The 22,668-nt window shown below is 37.6% G+C and overlaps 1 protein-coding gene across 1 annotated transcript; it reads right to left on the bottom strand.

Moving 5' to 3' along the window:
- LOC140170906 (uncharacterized) lies at positions 1–22,668 on the bottom strand. Its single transcript, XM_072194107.1, has 8 exons — positions 22,242–22,668; positions 12,383–13,277; positions 10,587–11,089; positions 7,315–7,444; positions 2,508–2,672; positions 1,781–1,929; positions 1,253–1,350; positions 1–536 (listed from the first exon to the last, which is right to left on the bottom strand). The coding sequence occupies exons 1-8, from the start codon at positions 22,384–22,386 to the stop codon at positions 315–317; spliced, it is 2,307 nt and encodes a 768-aa protein (XP_072050208.1). The 5' UTR covers positions 22,387–22,668; the 3' UTR covers positions 1–314.

Below are 22,668 nucleotides of genomic sequence, written 5' to 3' on the forward strand. Positions count from 1 at the left end.
TCATAATAGCTTATTAACTGTATTGATTACAGTCATAATAGCTTATTAACTGTATTGATTATCGATAAAAACAATACAATACAAAGAAGTTTTAAATGTATGTATTATAAAAACCGTATGTCCGATTAGCTTCAAACAAAAGGCATATTGATCAGTGTTTTCTGCCAAACATGAATAGAGCACTTCCAAAATGCCTCAAATACTCACTTAACCTAATTAATATGCTTATTAATCAACTTTTCGCTATTTAGAGAAGTATATACATACTATATAACGACAAACAATGTACAGAATATCTCTTCTCTGTATAATGTTTACAATACCCTGCTGTCCAACATCAACTTGAGTGTACCCGCAGTTTTCAGTTTACGTGGCAATTTGAACTGGTTAAAAGATGCCGTGGAATTAGCGATGATATAATCCTGTAGTTCTTTGAATGTACCTGATTTGACGAGATAGACGTGTGGTAAAGAAATGGTCCCTGCTTTTCGGTAATCCGTATAGTAGTTATTACGTTCCTGTAAAGCTTCGTCAAACTGTAATGGAGAAAGATGAGATCGACAAAACATTTCAGGAAGCAAAAACTATAATTTACCGAAAAGTACTTACTCTGGTAAAAAAAAGTGCATCTAACGGAGATCTATTATCCATATAGATACGAAACCGTGGGTAACAGAAGGACACCATATCATTGCCCTCCTGCTATAACTCTTGCTGCTCATCCATTAGGTTTCACTGCCTGAACAGAATCGATAATGTCTCACCTCCTTTTTCAACCAAATCGACGGTAAATAACTCTTATAGTGAGGGACCAACATTTAACCACAAATTGCCTCAGGCAAAACTCACTTCCTGGGAACTAAATACCGCACAAGGTCATTTGTATGTAACTCATTGACCCATGTGTGTCATATACTGCCTCTAGCTATGATGACAACTTGGTGATGTAGTCAATTCAATGACAGAAACTAACCTCGGGGGAATTCTTTTTTTTATCAATTCTCGTCAGGTAGTGAAACGTAATGCTTCCTCAACGTCAACGTTATCGTCACCATCATCTTGGTGAACATATATTCATCATTTTGGTCATGGTGGTCATATCATGATATAATCACCATCATCAAAATCAACATGTCATCGTCATCGTCATAATCCACATCATTGTCATTTACGTTACTGTTCGTATTATAACTTTAAAACATTAAAGAATTCTTTCTCATTCAATAAGGCAGTATTATTCATTGTAATTTACCTTTTGTCGGTGTTCATCGTTAAGTTGATGGTTACAATTCTCCTCCTCCTCCAATTCGACAAAAACAAGGTAGAATTGAGATCCCTCTTCGTATTCAACTGTTGATCAAAAGAATTAAAATAGTTTGCGAAAGATAGAAGCCAATAGAATGGTTATGGTCTTTGCCTTTGGTGTATGAGGTCCCGGGTTCAATTCCCCGCAGGACCAAAATAATAATAATAATAATTCCGCTCTCCCGTGGCTCATCTGGTAATGGCGGGGCAGATGACCCATGACAAAAGACCTCGTTACAGTCGGTTCCGATCAGGGTGATAAGCCCGATTGTTGGCTGTCCTGCAAAAATTCCCCTACGGCGACCCTCTTCGTTCACCAGGTCACTTGTGCCTGACCGAAGTTTTGTCAGCGTTATCTCCTAGATTTCAGCTGTTAATGCCTAGATTTGCTCGACATAAAAAAAAATCATAAATAAAGTCTACGCTTGATATCACCCTTTATTCAACAGCTAAAATATCATAATTCATACTCAACCGTCTTTGGTTCCAGCAAGAAGTGTGTTTTCCGCCGAGGTCCAGGAAGCAAGCTTGGCTCCTTTCATATGGTTCACCATATGGTGCACAGCTTCATCAACAGTTAATTCCGTCACTTTTTCTGCCCGTAAGTTCAGTAGTTGCCCAGACCTATAACATGCAAATAACAAAACACAACCCAAGACATACAAACAATTACAACATACGACATTATGAGGCATTATCACCCATGTTGATCTCCCGCTTCGCCTTGGATCATTCTACTCAAGTATACTCTTATATAAACCGAACACTAAAAGATTTTTAAATCCTTCCCAAAAAATAAAACACTTAAAAGTGTTTAATTATTTGTGAATGTTCTTGTCATATTAAGATGGTAGCCTGATATATATTAAAGGAGTATTTCGTGATCCTAGCATCCTCTTTTTATGACATTTTTCAATAGATATCCACGATAAAAGCTTATTCCCAAAATTTCAGTCGACTCCTATTGTGCGTTTGCGAGTTATGCATGTGTATTATACTGCCCCATAGGCTACTGTTGTAATTTGAACGAAATTCAAATTTGACGATATTTTTGCTAATCGAATTAATCTGCAAGAAATTTTTGGTACATAAACATTTTGTAGCCAGAGGTTTCTAGTGGTATAAAAATCTCAACTTTCTTTGAAAAAAGTGGGGATGAGGCTGTGGATCACGAAATGCCCTTTAAATACAAAATAACTCACCTATACATGAATTTGATGACAGGGAGGTTGTAGTAAAAGTCTACAACTTTGATGACGTCACCAAACCGGTACCTGTAGAATCCACACTTAGTAGTGACAACCATCTCATATGCTTCGCCTATTTTCACTTCATCAAGAAATAACGTCTTCGGCTCAGCCTCATTTCTGCAAGTATTAAGATAGAGGTTATCCACTTAACTCATGTGTGACTTCTAACAAAAGGAGCTGGTTCCGTAGTATTCCTCATTCAAACCAATTCAATGAATGACCTCGGAGTTACCTGCATGACTGGCGGGCTATTTTGAAACATTCATGGTTGCACATGCAGGTACTTCTAAACATGGAAGAAAGAGATGAGAAGGAACCACAACGACTTCGATCGGCCAAGTTTTAATCCGCATATCTATTGACGCATGAAAAGAAAAGCTATCAATGGTACTTACTTTCATGTATGATCCATTTACCGCGATCGATGCTTGGCGAAATAATTAAAAAAAAAAACTATAACAAACCCATCCAAGAACAAACAAACGCTACCCAGAAGTAAGATTATGGAATTTCACTGATGCTCTGAACTTGAATAGTAGCTTTGTTTTGGGATCTACAGTCAAACTGTTTTCTTGATCGTGTTATGTAGAAAATGTCCTTTAAAACATCGAAAAGGTCATCAAAATCGGCCGTTTTTTTGCTGAGTTTCATCTTTAGCAAATAAGGTAAGATTTTGGTGACTTTTTCGATGAAAAATAGATGCAAAATATTCTTAAATAATGTACAATGTTCCGGTTGAGTCCGGTACATGAAACCTGTTTAATTTAATAGTTTATATGTGTATAATCGTAACTAGCTAACTCGTTTCAGTGCCAAAGACTGCCAACTCTGAGAAAAAAGTCATCAAAGTTCGGGAAAATTGGGCGAAATGGAAGAAAAGATGTAGGCCATCAATGACCGATGATCACGTCACCAGAGAAAATCCTATAGAGTGCTTGCACGGAAGGTCATTAGTTCAAATCATCCTTCAGACACGCTCCAGAAGACATGCAAATACATGGAGTACAATACCAATCACCTATTTAACGCGGGGTATTGATCAAAGTAAATCCTCATGAATAACAATGTCAATTAAATGTCGGTAAAGGGAGTGTACAAAGTGAATGCGTTCGTTGTGGTTCCTTCTTATCTCTTTCTTCCATGTTCTAAACAAGGTATAGCAGTCGGTGATAACCTCTATTGATTATTCAAGAAAAATATAGATGAGTTGACCTCAATGTTTATCAACAAAGGCAAGGGACTGGTATATCGATATGCTTGAGTGAACCCCATGCCACCACTACACTGTTCAATAGCCTTATTGTGATGTGGCGGGAGTTTTAAAAACACGAGCACTGAACAAAATATGATGTGCGCGCATACTGCCAGGCAAAACACAATGGAAATTGTGATGATGCGTGCGAATACTGACAGGCATTGACGTCAGAAGCAAGGGGGTGACACTAAATTCACGGTTGTTCTATTAGCAACGCAAAATCTATGAAAAATTCAGCTGGTTTACTAGCTAGAAAGTGAGGCCAGTTATCGATCCGTTATAGCTCGTTATGAATAATTCATGTTCGACCCCTTGGATCATGTTAATTGAGTTTGGCAAATAACAACGTTGTTAGTTTTGCGAACTTTGCCTGTTCAATGAGAGTATAGCACGCCCCCAATACATCTGGGCACAAACCAGGTGAAAACGATCCAGTTTAATGAAATGGCGGACGGGTATTCCCATCAGGCACCAGTGATATGTTTTTCAAAGAAAGTCTACTAATTTGACATGAAATGACATTTTGCAGTAGCAAAGTCAAAATTAGGACTTGCTGTCAATAATATGAAGGAAATATGTGACAGAGGCAAAGTGGGAAATACAAGTAGTATTTAAGTTATAATAACCTTTGATACCCGACCTGACCTTCCATCATGGCGCCATGATTCGTTTTATGTATTTCTATTATGCTCTCAAGTAAAATAAAATACCAATCTGCGCTGAGCAGACAATGTTACTTGGCTCCCAGCATGAATTATTGATTTTATACGGAGGTAAAGAAATGCACAGTGTATGTGCATGATGTGCAAGCATACTCCAAATATTTACGGTAAATCTGAATAGTGGTCACATGGTGACATATCATGTGTTCAGGAAAACACGTGGCAACATTTTAAGATTTCAGGCTTGTTTACTAGTTAATTGCCATTTGTACTCTTTATTATTTATCTTTGTTAATTAACATATATTTTAAATGCTGATAAATCGTGGTTGGCTGCCCATGATATCTGTTAAATTCAATGTTTTATGAATATAATTCTACCACGCAGAGGGGTCACGCAGCAGAATTTCACATCACCTGACTTAGCTAGATTTCGAAGCTCTGCTCTTCAAATTCATGTAACTTTCAAAGTTTATACATTTAATATATTTAATAAGATACTAATTTTTTGTTATAACCAACTGGTACACGAAATATACTAGCTTATCACCTATACAGAAAGGTGATTATCAGCCTTCACTCAGCAAATTCACATGCCCGGCATATATGCAGCCATTCTCCGTCTGGATAACATGACTGTCGCCCTCAATACGTCTGGGCGCAAATTTAAATAACAATACGCTATTTACATATCAATGTGGCCTCATGCTAATTTCTAGCGCCGCTTCCAGGCCTATTCCGTGTCAGAAGTCACCTCATCTATACATAGCTTTTCAACAAATAGTAGGTAATTATGAACTCAACTGACGAGGACACATCAAGGATCAATAAATGATACAAGAGGGTACCCCGCACGGTACCTTGAATATGCAAGCAACTGAAAATACAGGGTTTAAACGAAATAAGTCCCCTCCTCTAAAATTACAGAACATTGCTTTGCTTAACTTCACGTATACATTTAGTTGATTTGAAAAATTCAAGAAGCTGTGAATAGAATAATCATTTTGCTACCCTGCCAATGTTGTCTCATTTCAAAAAACAATTTTTGGTCAAAAATAAAAAAAAGTCACATTTTCCAAAAATGATGGTTTCAGAAAAAGTTTTTAACCTTCTTATATATACATTTAATTAAGGGATCTGGAATGAGCGTTTTGAGCGTTTCGACAGTATTTTTTGTGGGACATGAGAGCACATCAGACATATCAATTGCGTTCTGAATACGAAGAATGTCTTTCTGATATCAAATAATTTTCATTTTTGAAATTCACGATATAATACAAATTTTATGACAAATTATTAAAATTTGATATTTTTCACATTTCTGATATATAACAGTCCAGTAAATTTCATAAATCTAATGATATATTCTTAAAGTGTATGTAGCTAGGAGGAAAAGCCGACGATCAATTGAACATTTTGACCTTTCATATTGAAGATATGGATTTTTTTCCCAAAAGACCTCTTTTTTTTTTGGTGTTTTGGGGAAAAATCCATATCTTCAATACGAAAGGTCAAAATTTTCAATTGATCGTCGGCTTTTCATCCCACCTACATATACTTTAAGTAACAATCATCAGATTTATAAAGTTTACTTCGAGTACTGATAAATATCAAAAATATCAATTTTTAATGATTTGCCATAAAATGTGTATTACATTGCGAATTTCAAAAAATCAAAATTATTTGATATCAGAAGGACATTCTTCGTATTCAGAATGCAATTCGATATGTCTGATGTGCTCTAATGTCCCACAATAAATACTGTCCAAACGTTCATACCCCACCCTTATTGTTCAAAACGTTCTCGATATTTAATTGGTTTATTTTCCTGTTTCTCATCCCTCAGTTACTCGTGTAACCATCATGCCGTACAAAAAACAATGATTCGTTGATATTAATGTTGACACGAATGAGGATTTGAATTTTGTAAACGATACCTTGATTTTTTGGCCAAATTGCTATTCTAAGTAATGGAATTAGTTCCCTGCTTTTAGGATTATCATTATAGTTCAACTGTCAATTATTGATTATATAAACCTCTTTTTAATTAGTACTTTCATGGATTTGAAAGTCCACTCAGTCCTAAAGTCAAATACCATAAAATTACTTCCAAAATTGGGAATGGGAATGTCACCTTTAAAGGACTATATTCTCACAAACATGCCTGGCGACTTGTTCCGGGTTTTGTTGGAGGTGGTCACAAATGCACCAATACTCCTAAGGCCTCGTATCCATAGGCTGTTCCCTTGTGGCGTGTGCCCTTGTTCCGTGTTCACTTATTCCCATGTGACCTGCCACACAGACAACGAACCTTTGTTTTGCTTAGTGGCTGTAAGCAAAACAAAGGTTCGTTGTCTGTGTGGCAGGTCACATGGGAATAAGTGAACACGGAACAAGGGCACACGCCACAAGGGAACAGCCTATGGATACAGGGCCTTAAGGCCTCATATCCATAGGCTGTTCCCTTGTGGCGTGTGCCCTTGTTCCGTGTTTACTTTTTCCCATGTGACCTGCCACACAGACAACCTATGGATACGACCACTAAGCAAAACAAAGGTTCGTTGTCTGTGTGGCAGGTCACATGGGGAAAAGTAAACACGGAACAAGGGCACACGCCACAAGGGAACAGCCTATATACGAGGCCTTATGTGAACCACTTTTTGTTAGATTTTTTTTCTGAATCACTCCTGAAACAATCGCTGACACAAATATTGATCGGTCTTTTACCAAAATGGTATTCATCCATTTGATATGTGGAAGGCACGGACCAATTAAATAATTCAGATTTTTCAGATATCTTGGTTACAAATTCTTGAACTTACGAACGTAATTATTGCACTCACATGTTTTCTTCCGGTATGAACTCATATATAGTAGCAATTGGAATCAGTGCATACTTGTCTTCGTCTGCCCACAGATTTACGCCAAGATCGCCTTCAGTGCTTAGGTAAGTGCCAGACACGATTGCTATCCCTGAGTGAAAATGTTGCAAATAATCGATTGTTATGATAAGTAAGGTTGAAATTATCTATTTGTCTGACGTTGGTAAAAGCTACGGACCGTGAGAGGAGAATACGTGGCTGCCATACGTGTCGATGTCGGCAGCAAAATAATTATACGAGTGGATATTCATACGTAGTGGTAGATAAAATGAATTAAAGTTTTAACTTCAACACTACACTATTTTTCGCTCACCTGGAACGTTTTCACTAGTCCGACTAGCGTCTTCAGCAGATGGTGATAATGTGATCATATCTGGTCTACAATCGGGATATTAGGGATATATTGAAATAGATCCTATTTGGGATAACCTGCTGGTGCCCAGGGGGCGGCACTACATCATAACATCCTATGACGTCATTCTGTCAATCACATGACGTCATCAGTGAGGAATATCCCGATTGTAGACAAGATATCATCACAGCATCACCACACAGTGTCATCGCCCCGATATCTTCATGGTAGAAATCGCCATGGTAGGTTGAATCCACAGCCACGCATGGCCATTTTATTCCACCTTTAATATGAGACGCACGGTAGCCAAGTGACCTGACTAAGGCTACTGACAATAGCCGGGGTAATTGATTTCTCGATGTGTGAGTAAGCTTGTATACGACATTGCGGTCAATGGTCATACTGCCTCCACTGGAGTAGTGAGTGCAGCTATAGCATGCGCGCTGTAGTCCATACAGGACCAACGCAATATAAAATTAGAATTTGGTCAGATTTTGAGTTCAAGACTCACGGCCTTTTCCCCGGCCTTTTCTCAAAGCGCAAACTAACGACTATCATATCTGTTCAACACGTATTTTCAAGTGTATGAGACCAGATCTGGTTTCTTGAGACGAAATCATTTACGGGAGATATTCATCATTTTCCAACCCGGTATCCGAAGATTTTCGTCTGATATCAAAATCGTGCATAGCAATTCACGTGTATCGATCCCGGGTATTTATTTTAGTATCTCTGCTGCACCAAATAATTATTAGCCAGGCGATGTCGGTGTGCACCATCTGCTGAAGACGCTAGTCTGACTAGTGAAAACGTTCCAGGTGAACGAAAAATAGTGTAGTGTTGAAGTTAAAACTTTAATTCAGCAAAATAATTGTATTGAATCATATATAAATATTCATGGGATGCTGGTAGTTCTGTCCTCAAATATTCCGATAAAAAATCACATTAGAATTTATTCGTTCTGCCCGGCATTGAATAGAGAGGATGTCTGCATATGAGGTGATGTCACTTTAGGTGATCTAACCTGAATTCATACTTCAGTGGAACAATTAGAGAATAAAGGTATTGTTTATAGCCGCTGGAGTGCATCTATCGTCTCATATAACACGGTATACTTAAACGAGGTATACTTAATCATAAGTACACCAAATTTTGATAAAATTAAATCCTACATTTTACAAGGAATTACCTAGAGCTTAGAATCGATCAGTCCCATTGTTGCTATAACTGACCATACACGGCAGTTTAGTTGGGAGATCAGGTTGATATTATACTGGTCAAATGTCACCTAAGATAATAAGATGTTAAATGATAAATTGGGGGGGGGCACTTCATTATGAAATGAATATAGGTGTAGGGCTGACACTTTCACAGCAAGGGCATTCGGTGAGAGCAAAATGTAAAAACTATGGGGTCATTTGGTGAGAGCATGATTTTTGGTATTCAGTGAGATCAAAATGTACGCAATATGGGTAATGTTAAGGGGGAATAATACCCTGATTTTCATCAGTACCCCTCTTCTTTTTTTTTCTTGCAAATTTATGAACTACATAAATATGTTCATCATCTCATGTCCTAAACTTATAAAATATCTCTACCTACAAAGTGATTTTAAACCATTTTAGAAAATCATTTTAGCCCTATATATTTTTTTTTGTTTACTGTAACCTAGTAACTGAGATGTGTGTTTCATAACAAACCATAATTTATTCTATTTAACATGTCCAAGTAGCATACATGAATAGAATACATTAAATCCTTTGTTATACTATCTATAGAAATGTACTCACTGATTATAACACTGAATAAATTAAATAGGCCTAATCTCTTCCACATAGACAATTTAATACTACATAATGTATGTATCTTCCATAATGTGTTGTTAGGCCGTTTGTTTCCAAGTAGCCATAAAATGACATGGGAATGTAAAGCAATTTGATTTGAATAATATAAACTATATAAATGGTGTTAAAGTTGATAAATCGATGAATTATTTACTGATTTAGATGTCGTAAGTGCCACATACGATAGTGTTGCACTCAAATTATTTGCCACATACGATAGTGTAGCATTCATTGTTAAATTAGGATATGCGTAATATCGGCTCAAATTTCCAATATTTTGTCATTTTATGTTTCTTAACAAGTGTTAATTTATTTTGGCACATAATATTTACAATAGCAAGCCACCTTTTGCCGTAATGTTATCTCTCAAGATTTATTACTGAATCTAAAAATAAAAACACCGGATTTATCGTCTCTATTACCGGTCATGTGAGCTATGAACTTAGCCTGCATGATGACAATGCACACAGCCGTTAGCGTCACAGCCAGTAAAGTGTTAGAGACTGTTTTGCACTTACGATGGTGTATCGTAGCATTCCGTGATTTTGTTGTTTAGGCCCAATAAAGTAGCGTATGTGGCACATACGATGGTCTTGCAGCAAATGAAAAACAAAATTAGCGTGCAAAACTATCGTAAGTGGCACATACGATAGTCTTGCATGCATTAATTAAAATTGCATTGGACTTACGATATTTTATTTTATTAATTAAAAAATAATTAAGCAATTTAGAAACTTAAAACCTGGTTTAAAATGTGTTTTTATTCGTCAAAAATGTCACTTACGATAGCACTCTGCCGACGTTTTCTTGCATTTGCAAGAACGTCATATTTTTTATTATTATTCTAGTAAAAACTTTTTGTAAACGTGAAATATTCATAAACATTGTGAAAAATATAGTCGAGAACATTAAGCAGGGTTTACGAACATAGTTTGCCATTTCTTATATCTACCGGTACTGTTTAAAAAATTCAAATCGAAAATTCATCAATGAAATTGGAATATTCCACTAGTTCTGCTTTAAAAAAATAATCTTACCTTTTGCGTATTTCTCATTCAGTTTTTCGTTAAACTGAGCTGTATCGATTCCAAATACACACTTCATGTGAGGCCATATGCGTCGCACAATGCCATCGAATCCGTGTTCAAACTCCTTCCGCAGTTCTTCAGCTCTTTCTGGATCTGGAGACAGTGCCTTCTCACACGCTTCTCTTACCTCGACAGGTATTTGTAGATCTTCGTCAATGGTCCCTGTCTTGATATCATGAACAAATTGCTTCCATTGTAATTCAACGCGTGACATAGCCTTGTGGATCTGGGAACTGAAAGGACCAATCCATATTCCGATATTGGAATCACAAAGATTAAACAATAGATTAAGGTAATAGGCTTCATATTCTGTGCTTAACCTCATTGCCTCCCACGGTACATTTCCGGTTGCATTTGCCAACCGTTTCGTACCATCCGTGTACAGATGCATCGGACCTATGATTTGCCCCCCGGGGGTTGTAGTAATTGTAGGATTACATATCATTGGCAAGCTAATGAAGACAATGAAAATGACTCCTTTTTTGTCACCCGAAGATCCCTTATTTTTCCATTTGATCTGTCACCCAAAGACCCTTACAAGTTCAATTTGAACAGCAACTTTCATTTAGCACTGATTTTGTTACTTATCATGCTTATTTTGAAAAAAACAATAAAATTTGAAGCCATTTTAACTAGAAATTCGATTTTCGAGGTTTTTGCGGCGCTGTTTCGGCTCTCACCATAAGATTCCATTTAAAAAAAGGGCATTTTCTCACCCAATGACCCCATATTTTTTACATTTTGCTCTCACCGAATCGGCCAAAAATCATGCTCTCACCCATTGACCTCATATTTTTTACAATTTGCTCTCACCGAATGCCCCTTAGTGCGAAAGTGCCAGCCCTACACCTATATCCATTTCATATTGAAGTGCCCCCGGGTAACCAGTATTCTGGTCAACGAAGAAAAAAATTCCGAATCTAGTTTTGTGTCTTTAGAACACAAATAAGTAATTTTCATCAATTTGTACATTAAGGGTAAGTTGTTATGATGGACCGAAAAAAATTGGCATGAAAAATCAAATTGGCGCTTTTCTCAAACCTGCTCATTTCAGAAATCCGCCATGATATTAGAATTCCTTGCATCATTTCCTTTTTGAAAATGTATACTTTTATATACTTATCATCATTATTTTTAAAGATAGGGCCTACAATACAAAACAATGTCTAAAATTTCCTACTTGAGTGATCCTGCGCGCGTGCCACCTTCCATCCAATATAAATACAGTCCGAGAAGACATTGAGACATCCAATATAAATACAGTCCGAGAAGACATTGAGACAAATAGCATGCATGTGAAATGTTCCAAAGGATGGTCCATACGGGGGTCCATATAATCACACCCCCCCCTCCCCCATATTGATGCCTGCATGTGGGTAGTTGCAAATTAACTTCATATTTGGCCATTTTAGCCTCAAAAGTGCCCATTTTTCGCGCTTCGCGCGAAATTAATCTACGTTCGCATCATATCCGACCAGTTTAGCTTCAATATGAAATTTTTTCGCGCGCATTTGTACCATAACATTATTCTGTCGCCAACCTCAACTCCCACCTGTGCTGAATTCACTATACTTCAAGGACTTTTTCTTAATTCTTCCCCCAGTGTCAAAAAGAAATCTACGCCACTGAAAGAAGTTAAAAACCAACAACCGTACAATCATGACAATGTTCTAAATCATCAAAAATAGAACCGATTTATTTTTTCCCACCTAGGAATATTAATGGTGAGTGATAATTAGTGTTACCGCTGGAGAGAGATGAGCGAGTAACGGGCAGGTTCTTTTGGAGGAGCACCGATAAAAACACAATCTTCGTCAATGGTCCCTGTCTTGATATCATGAACAAATTGCTTCCATTGTAATTCAACGCGTGACATAGCCTTGTGGATCTGGGAACTGAAAGGACCAATCCATATTCCGATATTGGAATCACAACGATTAAACAATAGATTAAGGTAATAGGCTTCATATTCTGTGCTTAACCTCATTGCCTCCCACGGTACATTTCCGGTTGCATTTGCCAACCGTTTCGTACCATCCGTGTACAGATGCATCGGACCTATGATTTGCCCCCCGGGGGTTGTAGTAATTGTAGGATTCACATACAACGCAAAGCCCTTTTGTAACGGACTTTGATAACCGTATTTTTTACCAATAGCATCTTGTAATATAATTAGAATTGTTAATATAGAAGTTGCTCGCTTTCTCGATATAGGTATGAGTTTTCCTTTCCCGGTTGTTCCAGAGGTGATTCCAAATCGAGAAACCTTTTCGCAAAGCAAAACATTTTTCTCACCATTTACCATGCGTTCTATATATTGTTCATAATGATCGTATGTTGTGAGCGGGTGGAGCTTTCGTAAATCTTCCAGGCATTTGATGTTGCCGAAGTTGTTCCGCTTTCCATACGCGGTATTGGCATTTCGCTTCAATAGACTTTTTAGACAATCTTCTTGGGCTCGTCTGGGATCCTTGGCACGTGCGTCGAATTGTCGCCATATAAGTATACTGAAGAGTTTAACCATTCGGCTAAGGATGTATAACAGCAAGATACTGGATAATGTGTGGTTCTTACTGGCACGTATGTATGAAATGTGAAAACACATTACAGCCAAGCAGAGTGTTGTTATCGACAATATGACTGAAATGAAATAATAACAGATTTAATAAGAATTAATGAAAATTAATAAATACAATTATTGGCAATATCTTATATGTGTGATATCTTATTAGCCTTTTCGAGCATGGCGTACATAAGAGGAGGGCAGTATTCAATATGGGTAAAACCCGCCAAATACAAAAGCCTTTACCCATTTCGTGTAGCGCCATCTTATTATGTCTGCCATACCTCTAACAGGCTAATGGGCCTTGGGCTAAAAAATGCTGTGTCTCCAATAAAAAAGATATGCCAGTAAATTTAACGCTATGATATTAGTAATAAATTATGGAAAGTTTCAGTAAGATATCTTGAACAGAAGCAGAATGTCACTCGATTCTATTAAGCAAGTCAGGATTAGTGGAGGCTGCAGTGGCCCATGAGGCAGTGGCTCACTATAGGTTAAATACCACTAATAGGCCTGGGCGATACATTGAAATATGATCAGTAACTATTTGTTTTCATGGCATTCGAAAAGACTGCATTAAAATCGCTGAAATTGTAGCTAAAAAAGTACTTTTTAGGGTTTGATGCTTCAAAATGGTACACTTTCTCTCATTATATGACATTTTTGATGTAATAGTACCAAAATTCATACGCACGGCTTCGGTTTTTAGTAAATAGTCGCCCTATCATATTGTAACTTTCAGCTTCGAGGGTGCACTGTCATTTTAAGGTGTTTACGGTTCAGTGCGTTAAAACAAGAAAAGTCTCAGGTCAACCAATGTTGAATTTTTGATCATTTGGCATCTAAATCATATAGTTTCACCTGATATTGGTGGCATTGAACTGTGAGAGTTCTGAATATGAGAAAATTCCACCCGAAATTAGGCATTTTCCCATTGAAACCCGTGTAATACATAATTAGTGGTATTTAACCATGTACAACCCTGTACAAACGCTACGGTAACTAGGTGCATCGCAGTGCAAAAAATTGGCAACTTCCTATTATGAAGCTAAATTGGGGAATTAGTCCAAGGGAAAAGCAGAGCGAGGCACCAGATTTGGAGTCCTAAGGGAAGAGGGAATGGACGGGAACGAGATCCGCGAGAATGACTATCACGAAATGAACCAGAAATTAAGTTTAAGGATTTATTTTGAATTTACATCATTAGACAAACTGATCAAAATACAAAGTTACATCGCAGCATATAAGTAGGCCCCTATTTAGTATAATTAAATATGATTCACGTGCAAAACGTGATGAAAATATATTCGCCATCATGTTGACCAATCTAACTAAACATCATGAGCAAAGCCTGGTCACGTCTGTACGGGTTTGAGAGCCAACCAGAAGTGATTCATTTATCAAAGCACGGACAATAGCTCGCTCCATGGCGTTCAATTGATGCGCGGGTCAATACAACGTTCACTTGATGAACGGTTATCATGGCTTAAAGGTCATTGCTCGGACAGTACATATCATTGGCAAGCTAATGAAGACAATGAAAATGACTCCTTTTTTGTCACCCGAAGATCCCTTATTTTTCCATTTGATCTGTCACCCAAAGACCCTTACAAGTTCAATTTGAACAGCAACTTTCATTTAGCACTGATTTTGTTACTTATCATGCTTATTTTGAAAAAAACAATAAAATTTGAAGCCATTTTAACTAGAAATTCGATTTTCGAGGTTTTTGCGGCGCTGTTTCGGCTCTCACCATAAGATTCCATTTAAAAAAGGTCATTTTCTCACCCAATGACCCCATATTTTTTACATTTTGCTCTCACCGAATCGGCCAAAAATCATGCTCTCACCCATTGACCTCATATTTTTTACATTTTGCTCTCACCGAATGCCCCTTAGTGCGAAAGTGCCAGCTCTACACCTATATCCATTTCATATTGAAGTGCCCCCCGGGTAACCAGTATTCTGGTCAAAATGGTTCAAACGAAGAAAAAAATTCCGAATCTAGTTTTGTGTCTTTAGAACACAAATAAGCAATTTTCATCAATTTGTACATTAAGGGTAAGTTGTTATGATGGACCGAAAAAAATTGGCATGAAAAATCAAATTGGCGCTTTTCTCAAACCTGCTCATTTCAGAAATCCGCCATGATATTAGAATTCCTTGCATCATTTCCTTTTTGAAAATGTATACTTTTATATACTTATCATCATTATTTTTAAAGATAGGGCCTACAATACAAAACAATGTCTAAAATTTCCTACTTTGAGTGATCCTGCGCGCGTGCCACCTTCCATCCAATATAAATACAGTCCGAGAAGACATTGAGACAAATAGCATGCATGTGAAATGTTCCAAAGGATGGTCCATACGGGGGTCCATATAATCACACCCCCCCCCTCCCCCATATTGATGCCTGCATGTGGGTAGTTGCAAATTAACTTCATATTTGGCCATTTTAGCTCAAAAGTGCCCATTTTTCGCGCTTCGCGCGAAATTAATCTACGTTCGCATCATATCTGACCAGTTTAGCTTCAATATGAAATTTTTTCGCGCGCATTTGTACCATAACATTATTCTGTCGCCAACCTCAACTCCCACCTGTGCTGAATTCACTATACTTTTTCTTAATTCTTCCCCCAGTGTCAAAAAGAAATCTACGCCACTGAAAGAAGTTAAAAACCAACAACCGTACAATCATGACAATGTTCTAAATCATCAAAAATAGAACCTATTATATTTTTTCCCACCTAGGAATATTAATGGTGAGTGATAATTAGTGTTACCGCTGGAGAGAGATGAGCGAGTATACTAGTAACGGGCAGGTTCTTTTGGAGGAGCACCGATAAAAACACACAAGCAGGAAGCCAATAACTTTAGGTTAAATATAATATTTATTTAGGCTGATGAAGACGGCTGAACAATATAAGTTCTTGATGGCAAACGAAATGATAAGTCTGGTCTAGATTAGATGGTGGAGAGTAAGGTTGAAGACAAGTCCTCTCCCGATGGTGGTCACAAATCAAAGACACCGGGATATCCCCTGATTTTTCAGACCAGGGTGTGTCAGGCCATCCCCTGATCAACTTTTGGCTAATCCCAATTAAGATAATTGTGGGATTATACATTCTGATCCCTTCACAATAAGGAGGAGAGACAAAATCTCAGAATTGGTGATATTATTGGATTACCTTTTATGGTTTGATCAAAATGATACCTGAATAATAGTAGAGGAGGGGATGAAGGTGTCGATAAACGGTGGACAAACACTTGAGATAAATGGCTTGATTATGATAATATATTTTTGTGGAGTAAACAGAATGATTATCTCCCAGGGCTCTCTTCTCCAGATATTTCCTTACTAATTGCTGGTTAATATTAATTATCCTAAAGACAATGTTTTCTCTACCCGTCTATTCTGATCTCCTACATTAGCATTAAATTTTAAAATGTCCAAAGTGATATATACAATTTTTCTTGATAGTTGCTATATGAATGCTTATCACATGTTATGACTAAAGTATGAGTGCTATATGAGTTGATCACGACTCTTTAGAATATAATTAGATTATAAGAAAATCATTCAGACGCATGTGAACCAGGCTTCGGGTACTTCCAAACTGTTATAATTCTTAGCTGCAAATGGTAAAAAGAACCATCGACACGGCCGGATTTACCATTAGGTCAGATGGGCCCGAGCCCAGGGCCCCAAAATTTGGGGAACCCGAAAATAGCCATGTGCATGTGCCCGAAATCACATTTTGGACATATGGTAATGCACAATTTTGCGCGCTTCATAGCAAAATTTACCTTCATTTTGGGCTAAAATATTGACATTTTGTCGCGTGCTTCTCCCGCATAAATTATGTCCTAACAAAATCGGAACATAAAATACTCGTCTCCCTCTAAATTGTAATGCATCCGTCGCCACTGTCGCAGTAGGCCCCCTAATTGTAAACCAAAACTTGACCACTTAAGTGCACATGCCTTCCTCACGATGAATTGGGGGCCTCCAAATTTTGGTCTGGCCCAGCCCCCCCAAAAGTTAAATCCGGCCCTGTCCACCCCACCCCTCAAATACTACAACACTAAACACTCCCACGTCCATAAAGGGCGCACCATTTGATTTCCAGAGGGGGCATGGATAATTTTTGAAAAAAGAAAACTTCGCCCACTAGTGAAACGATGAAAAATAAACTGATGACGAAAAAGGATAATTTTGCTCCACTGATGAGTGAAAAAAAATCTTCACCCAACTCTGCATATATACATTAAATTTGAAAAAACAAAATTGCCGTCGGAATTATACCGTATTGATTAAGATGAGATTAATGAATCCACGGGATTAAAAAAAAAATTATGACAGAAATTAGGCTTAGGCCTATTATTATGATAAATAGGTTTCACATTTGCAAGTCATCAAAACACTCAAAAATCTTTAATCCAAATTGTTTGTTTCAAAAGTAATATTTATAAGGTATGTAAATCCGCGGGGTAATAATAATTATAGTGTATATGTGCATTCAAAAATGCAAGTGAGGCGAACGATGAAAGCTTTAAGAATATTTTAGGACAGACATTAGACTTATTGTTGTGATAAGGCCGAAATAGCTTTATTTATTATTTTGTACAAAATAGGCACGGTGGTCAAAAATTCTATTGTTATGCATAGTCGCCCCTACTTTTTGGATAAAAAAATACGACCCTGGTATATTCATGACCGCTTCCGAACAGCTCCCTACGACTTGCAACTACACTAAGCCAAAAAAAGAAACTTATAATTTTTCACAAGGTCATATCTTAAAATCCTCTCCATAAAATGAACAAAAATTGCACACAGGATTACTTCAATACTCTACTCTAAACACTGGTCAGTAACCAAACAGTTGTCCAACTGACACAACAGCAAAATGCACTGACATGCAACACCTTCCTGGACCACATTCACAGCCAAAGAAATCTGTTGCGCTGTGAATGTGGTCCAGGAAGGTGTTGCATGTCAGTGCATTTTACTGTTGTGTCAGTTGCACAACTGCATAGTTAGTGACATGTGTTTAGAGTAGAGTATTGAGGCAATCCTGTGTGTAATTTTGGTTAATTTTGATAGACAGGATTTTAAGATATGACCTTGTGAAAAATTATAAGTTTCTTTTTTGGCTTAGTGTATGTTAATACCCTATAAGTTATGCTGAAGAGTGGCAAAAATACACCTTGTACCATAAAGACTGGTCATATTCTGAAAAATATGACCCATCTGTGACTCATGCTCAAGGCTCAAAAGTTGCATTTTGGGCTCCGACTTTACTAAACTCCCGGCACCCCAATTGAACACAAAAGTTGGCAACCATGAGAGTTACCAAATCTTTAAGACCCCCTTTTGCAATGATTTTTCATCAAATCTACCCCCATTTTTCATGCAAAATGGAGAACAAAATTTGGCCAAAACAACCCCTTTTTTGTGGTTTTCAATGACTAGAATTTCAAACACCACTTTTCAGTGATTAAAATTTCAAACACCCCATTTCAATGACACTAAATATTGACATAATTAGCGGATTTTATCAAGTACCCCTTTTATCCACATTCGCGAACAGTGCAAATTAAATACCCCCTATTTTGCTGATTTCACTGTCAAATTTTGCGGACAGTCCAAATTAAATACCCCCTATTACTTTTTGCCTATTTCGCGGTCCTGGCTACTGGTACAAAAATTACCCCTTTTCCGCGCTATTTGGTAACTCTCATGGTTGCCAATTTTGGGTTGAGTTGGGGGTGGGGGGGTGGGACTAAACTGGTATAAAACTTTTCAAAATGCTTTATAGCATAGCAAAATAGGTAGGTTAATGTCATTATAGTGTTCAGTAGGCATTATATAAGATAATTCGTTTTTCAAACAGTTGAATATATCACAATTTTAACTTTTGATTTCAAAATCGTTACTTGTATTATAAAATGCAGTAAAACATATCCACAGGAAAATACCGGTCCCCGCTAATTAGTGTATTTAATTTCCAGTTAGTGTATTAAAAATAAAACCTTGGATTTACCTGACAACAAATCAAATTTTCTTGTAATAATAGAAATACCATATGGGATACTGATCATATACTATATCATACTGAATAGAAATAGAATATAGAATAGAAACTGTGTGGCAGGCTCTGTGGAATCTCATATCGTCTGTAAATTTGTATGCTTAGCCTGAGTCGCTCGGCCTATCTCGAACAAAATCGCCATGCGTAGCTGTTGAAAAACGAGAGGATTCATCGTACTATCACGGCAATTTTTGACACGAAGATATAGGGATGATGACGCTGTGCGATTGTCTTTGGCTGAATTGAAAACACTGCAGTATGCAAGTGACATAAATTGCACCTTCATTATACATAAACTTTGTGTGAAATTCCTTTATGTTGAGACAAATGAAATTCGAGCGTATTTTTTTTTTCTTCAAACTGTGTAGACTCTCATTCATCTATGTTGAAATTAAGATTTAATTTAAATCTGGTCAACCAGACATAACCTATTTTTGACGGACGAACCGACGTTGCGACTGAAACCTTCAGTGGTTGTGATGCAAATGACCTTGAGTAGGCTACCGGACACTTCCGGTATTGATGACAATCGACGAGGAATGTCCTTTATGATCCTGTCCCAGCCGTGTGATAGTTTGGCCAGGGCACCGCCACCGCGGGTTTTTTTTTTTTGACACTTTGAACTACTTTTATCTTATTTTTGACATTTTGCCAACTTGACTTTATACCCCTTAAGCACTGATACGTTTTTTGTTTTTTTTGTTTTTAATTCCTACTGATGAGAAAAATAATTTGTAATATTACAATATGCTGCACACATTAAGTTTGTACCCAGCAGTGGCGGCGCCAGGAAATTTTTTTTCGGGGGGCATTAGGGGGCAAAGTGAATTTCAGGGGGGGCAAAATCAACCAAGTTTGCGCAAAATTACCGTAAAAAGTAGAAATTGTCGTAATTTTGGGTTTTTCTGGGGGCAACAGGGGGGCAAGAGTTCTGACTGGGGGGTGACTGGTACCCAGGTGACCTTCGACCATGGGCGTCAATCCGACAGGGGACACGTCCCCCACATTTTGGGATGGGGGACATAATAATTATTAAATGCCCCCCCACGTTCCAGCAAATACTTGGTCTAAGTAGATTTATTGTAAAAATACAGGCAATAATCGGTATTATACCTTGATTTCTGGCTAAAATTGAACATTTTCTCGCGCTCCGCGAGCACTTCGTCAAATTCAAATTCTCCTTCAAATTCAAATTCACATTCAAATTCACTGGGGGCTAAATATGTAGTATAACAAGTTTTGTGTGAACAATACACGTATGTCCCTGCATGTAAACGTGACAGGTAAAAGGCATTTTTTGTCTATGTCTTACCTATACCCCTGGTATCTGGTACGCCAGCGACACTGAAAAGAAAAAGGTTATCATGCAGGCGACTACTGATGAAAAATACTGAAGTATAAGATAAAAGTCATCAAGACGTACAAAAATAAAGATTATAGATAGGCGCTAGTAGTTGTAATCCTTGCCCCTATAATATACATATCTTTATACTTGTCACCAATGCGCTATAATTTTTGAGAAAAATGCAAAAATAGGCACAAAATTGGCCAGGGGTGTAGTACCCCCTTAAGGGCTGGGTTATGAACGTTTGGCCAGTATTTATTTTGGGACAGCAGAGCACATCAGACATATCGAATTGCATTCTGAATACGAAGAATGTCATTCTGATATCAAATAATTTTGATTTTTGAAATTTAATACACATTTTATGGCAAATCATTAAAAATTGATATTTTGGATATTTAACAGTACTTGAAGTAAACTTTATAAATCTGATGATTTATTCTTAAAGTGTATGTAGGTGGGATGAAAAGCCGACGATCAATTGAAAATTTTGACCTTTCGTATTGAAGATATGGATTTTTTTCCCAAAACACCAAAAAAAAATTAGGTCTTTTGGGAAAAAATCCATATCTTCAGTATGAAAGGTCAAAATTTTCAATTGACCGTCGGCTTTTCATCCCTGCTACATACACTTTAAGAATATATCATTAGATTTCATCCCACCTACATACACTTTAAGTATAAATCATCAGATTTATAAAGTTTACTTCGAGTACTGTTAAATATCAAAATATCAATTTTAATCATTTGCCATAAAATGTGTATTACATTGCGAATTTCAAAAATCAAAATTATTTGATATCAGAAGGACATTCTTCGTATTCAGAATGCAATTCGATATGTCTGATGCTCTAATGTCCCACAATAAATACTGTACAAACGTTCATACCCCAGCCCTTAATGGACCCATAAAAAGAAAAAAGGAGACCTCGGATGGCCCGTAAAAAGCAAAGAAGAGATACCTTAGGCCTAATGGACAAGAAAAGAGACCTTTGTTGGCCCTTATAGTAAAGCAAAGAAAATATGCCAAATTACAAGGTATCTTTTCTTTACCTTTTACGGGCCCCTGAGGTCCCTTTTCTTTGTTTTTACTGCCCCATAGTAAAGTATGTTTTCTTCACTTTTTACGGGCCCCCACGCACCCGGTTACCCCTCCCCCTTGTCGGCGGCACTGTTTTTGACGTGCCAAAAACCTTGCCCCCCCTTTTTGACGTGGCAAAAAATATCTGCCCCCCCCCCCCTTTACACACTAAGATTTTTGGAAACCTGAATTTAAAACCATAAATTGTCGCAGCGAGCAGGAAATTTCGCTGGGAAATTTTGCATGATTTGAACGTGTTCTTAATGTTTTCCTACACCTTTTTAGGGCGTAGGCCTAATATAGAAACGGTGCCCAAAATATCTGTGCTAAAAATTGCTTGCCTCCCCTCGACCTGCCAAAATTCGCTTGACCCCCCCCTTTCGACCTGCCAAAAATGCTTGCCCCCCCTTTTGGCCTGCAAAAAATCTTTGCCCCCTCCCCTATAATCCACCACCCCGGTGTACACATAATTATTGCGTCACCCCTACGGTCAAATACATTGTACGTATACATAGCCTACCTCTAACAACGTCCAACCAACTTATTACATCATGGTCGTGTGTTTCCTCCTCCGTTGCAATCACATTGTAAAGTATCCCTGTAAATACCGACAAGAAGACAACCCCTGCCGCCAAAAAATAATTCTGAAGTTTTATCCGCGCCATAATTTGTTAAAAGTCAAAAGTGAAAAGTGAAGTTAGTTACAAGTGGTTTTCCAGTACGTAGCCTACTCAGTGTTTGATCAAATGATAGTCATATAACGACCAAAAGATAAGTAACTGACTATCATTGAGGACTGAGTTCCGCAGTCTACAAACAAGCGGTATACTAACTCAGGGCACACAACATCAAATTAAATTGAATATTCTCTAACGCAATGCGAGGGCATCCTGGGCAAATTCGTTGCTAGTGTTTCTCGAGCATATAGGCCTACTATTATCTGTTCC

Source organism: Amphiura filiformis, chromosome 15, assembly GCF_039555335.1.
Source record: "Amphiura filiformis chromosome 15, Afil_fr2py, whole genome shotgun sequence".
NCBI lineage: Eukaryota > Metazoa > Echinodermata > Ophiuroidea > Amphilepidida > Amphiuridae > Amphiura > Amphiura filiformis.

Bases quoted from the DNA above. Each gene is read 5' to 3' on its own strand.
- LOC140170906 (XM_072194107.1), bottom strand. From the start codon at position 22,386: ATGGCGCGGATAAAACTTCAGAATTATTTTTTGGCGGCAGGGGTTGTC. The intron at 13,278-22,241 runs GTAGGCTATGTA...ATTTCATTTCAG, and splicing joins TTGGTTGGACGTTGTTAGAG to TCATATTGTCGATAACAACA. The intron at 537-1,252 runs GTAAATTACAAT...TCTCCATTACAG, and splicing joins ACGATGAACACCGACAAAAG to TTTGACGAAGCTTTACAGGA.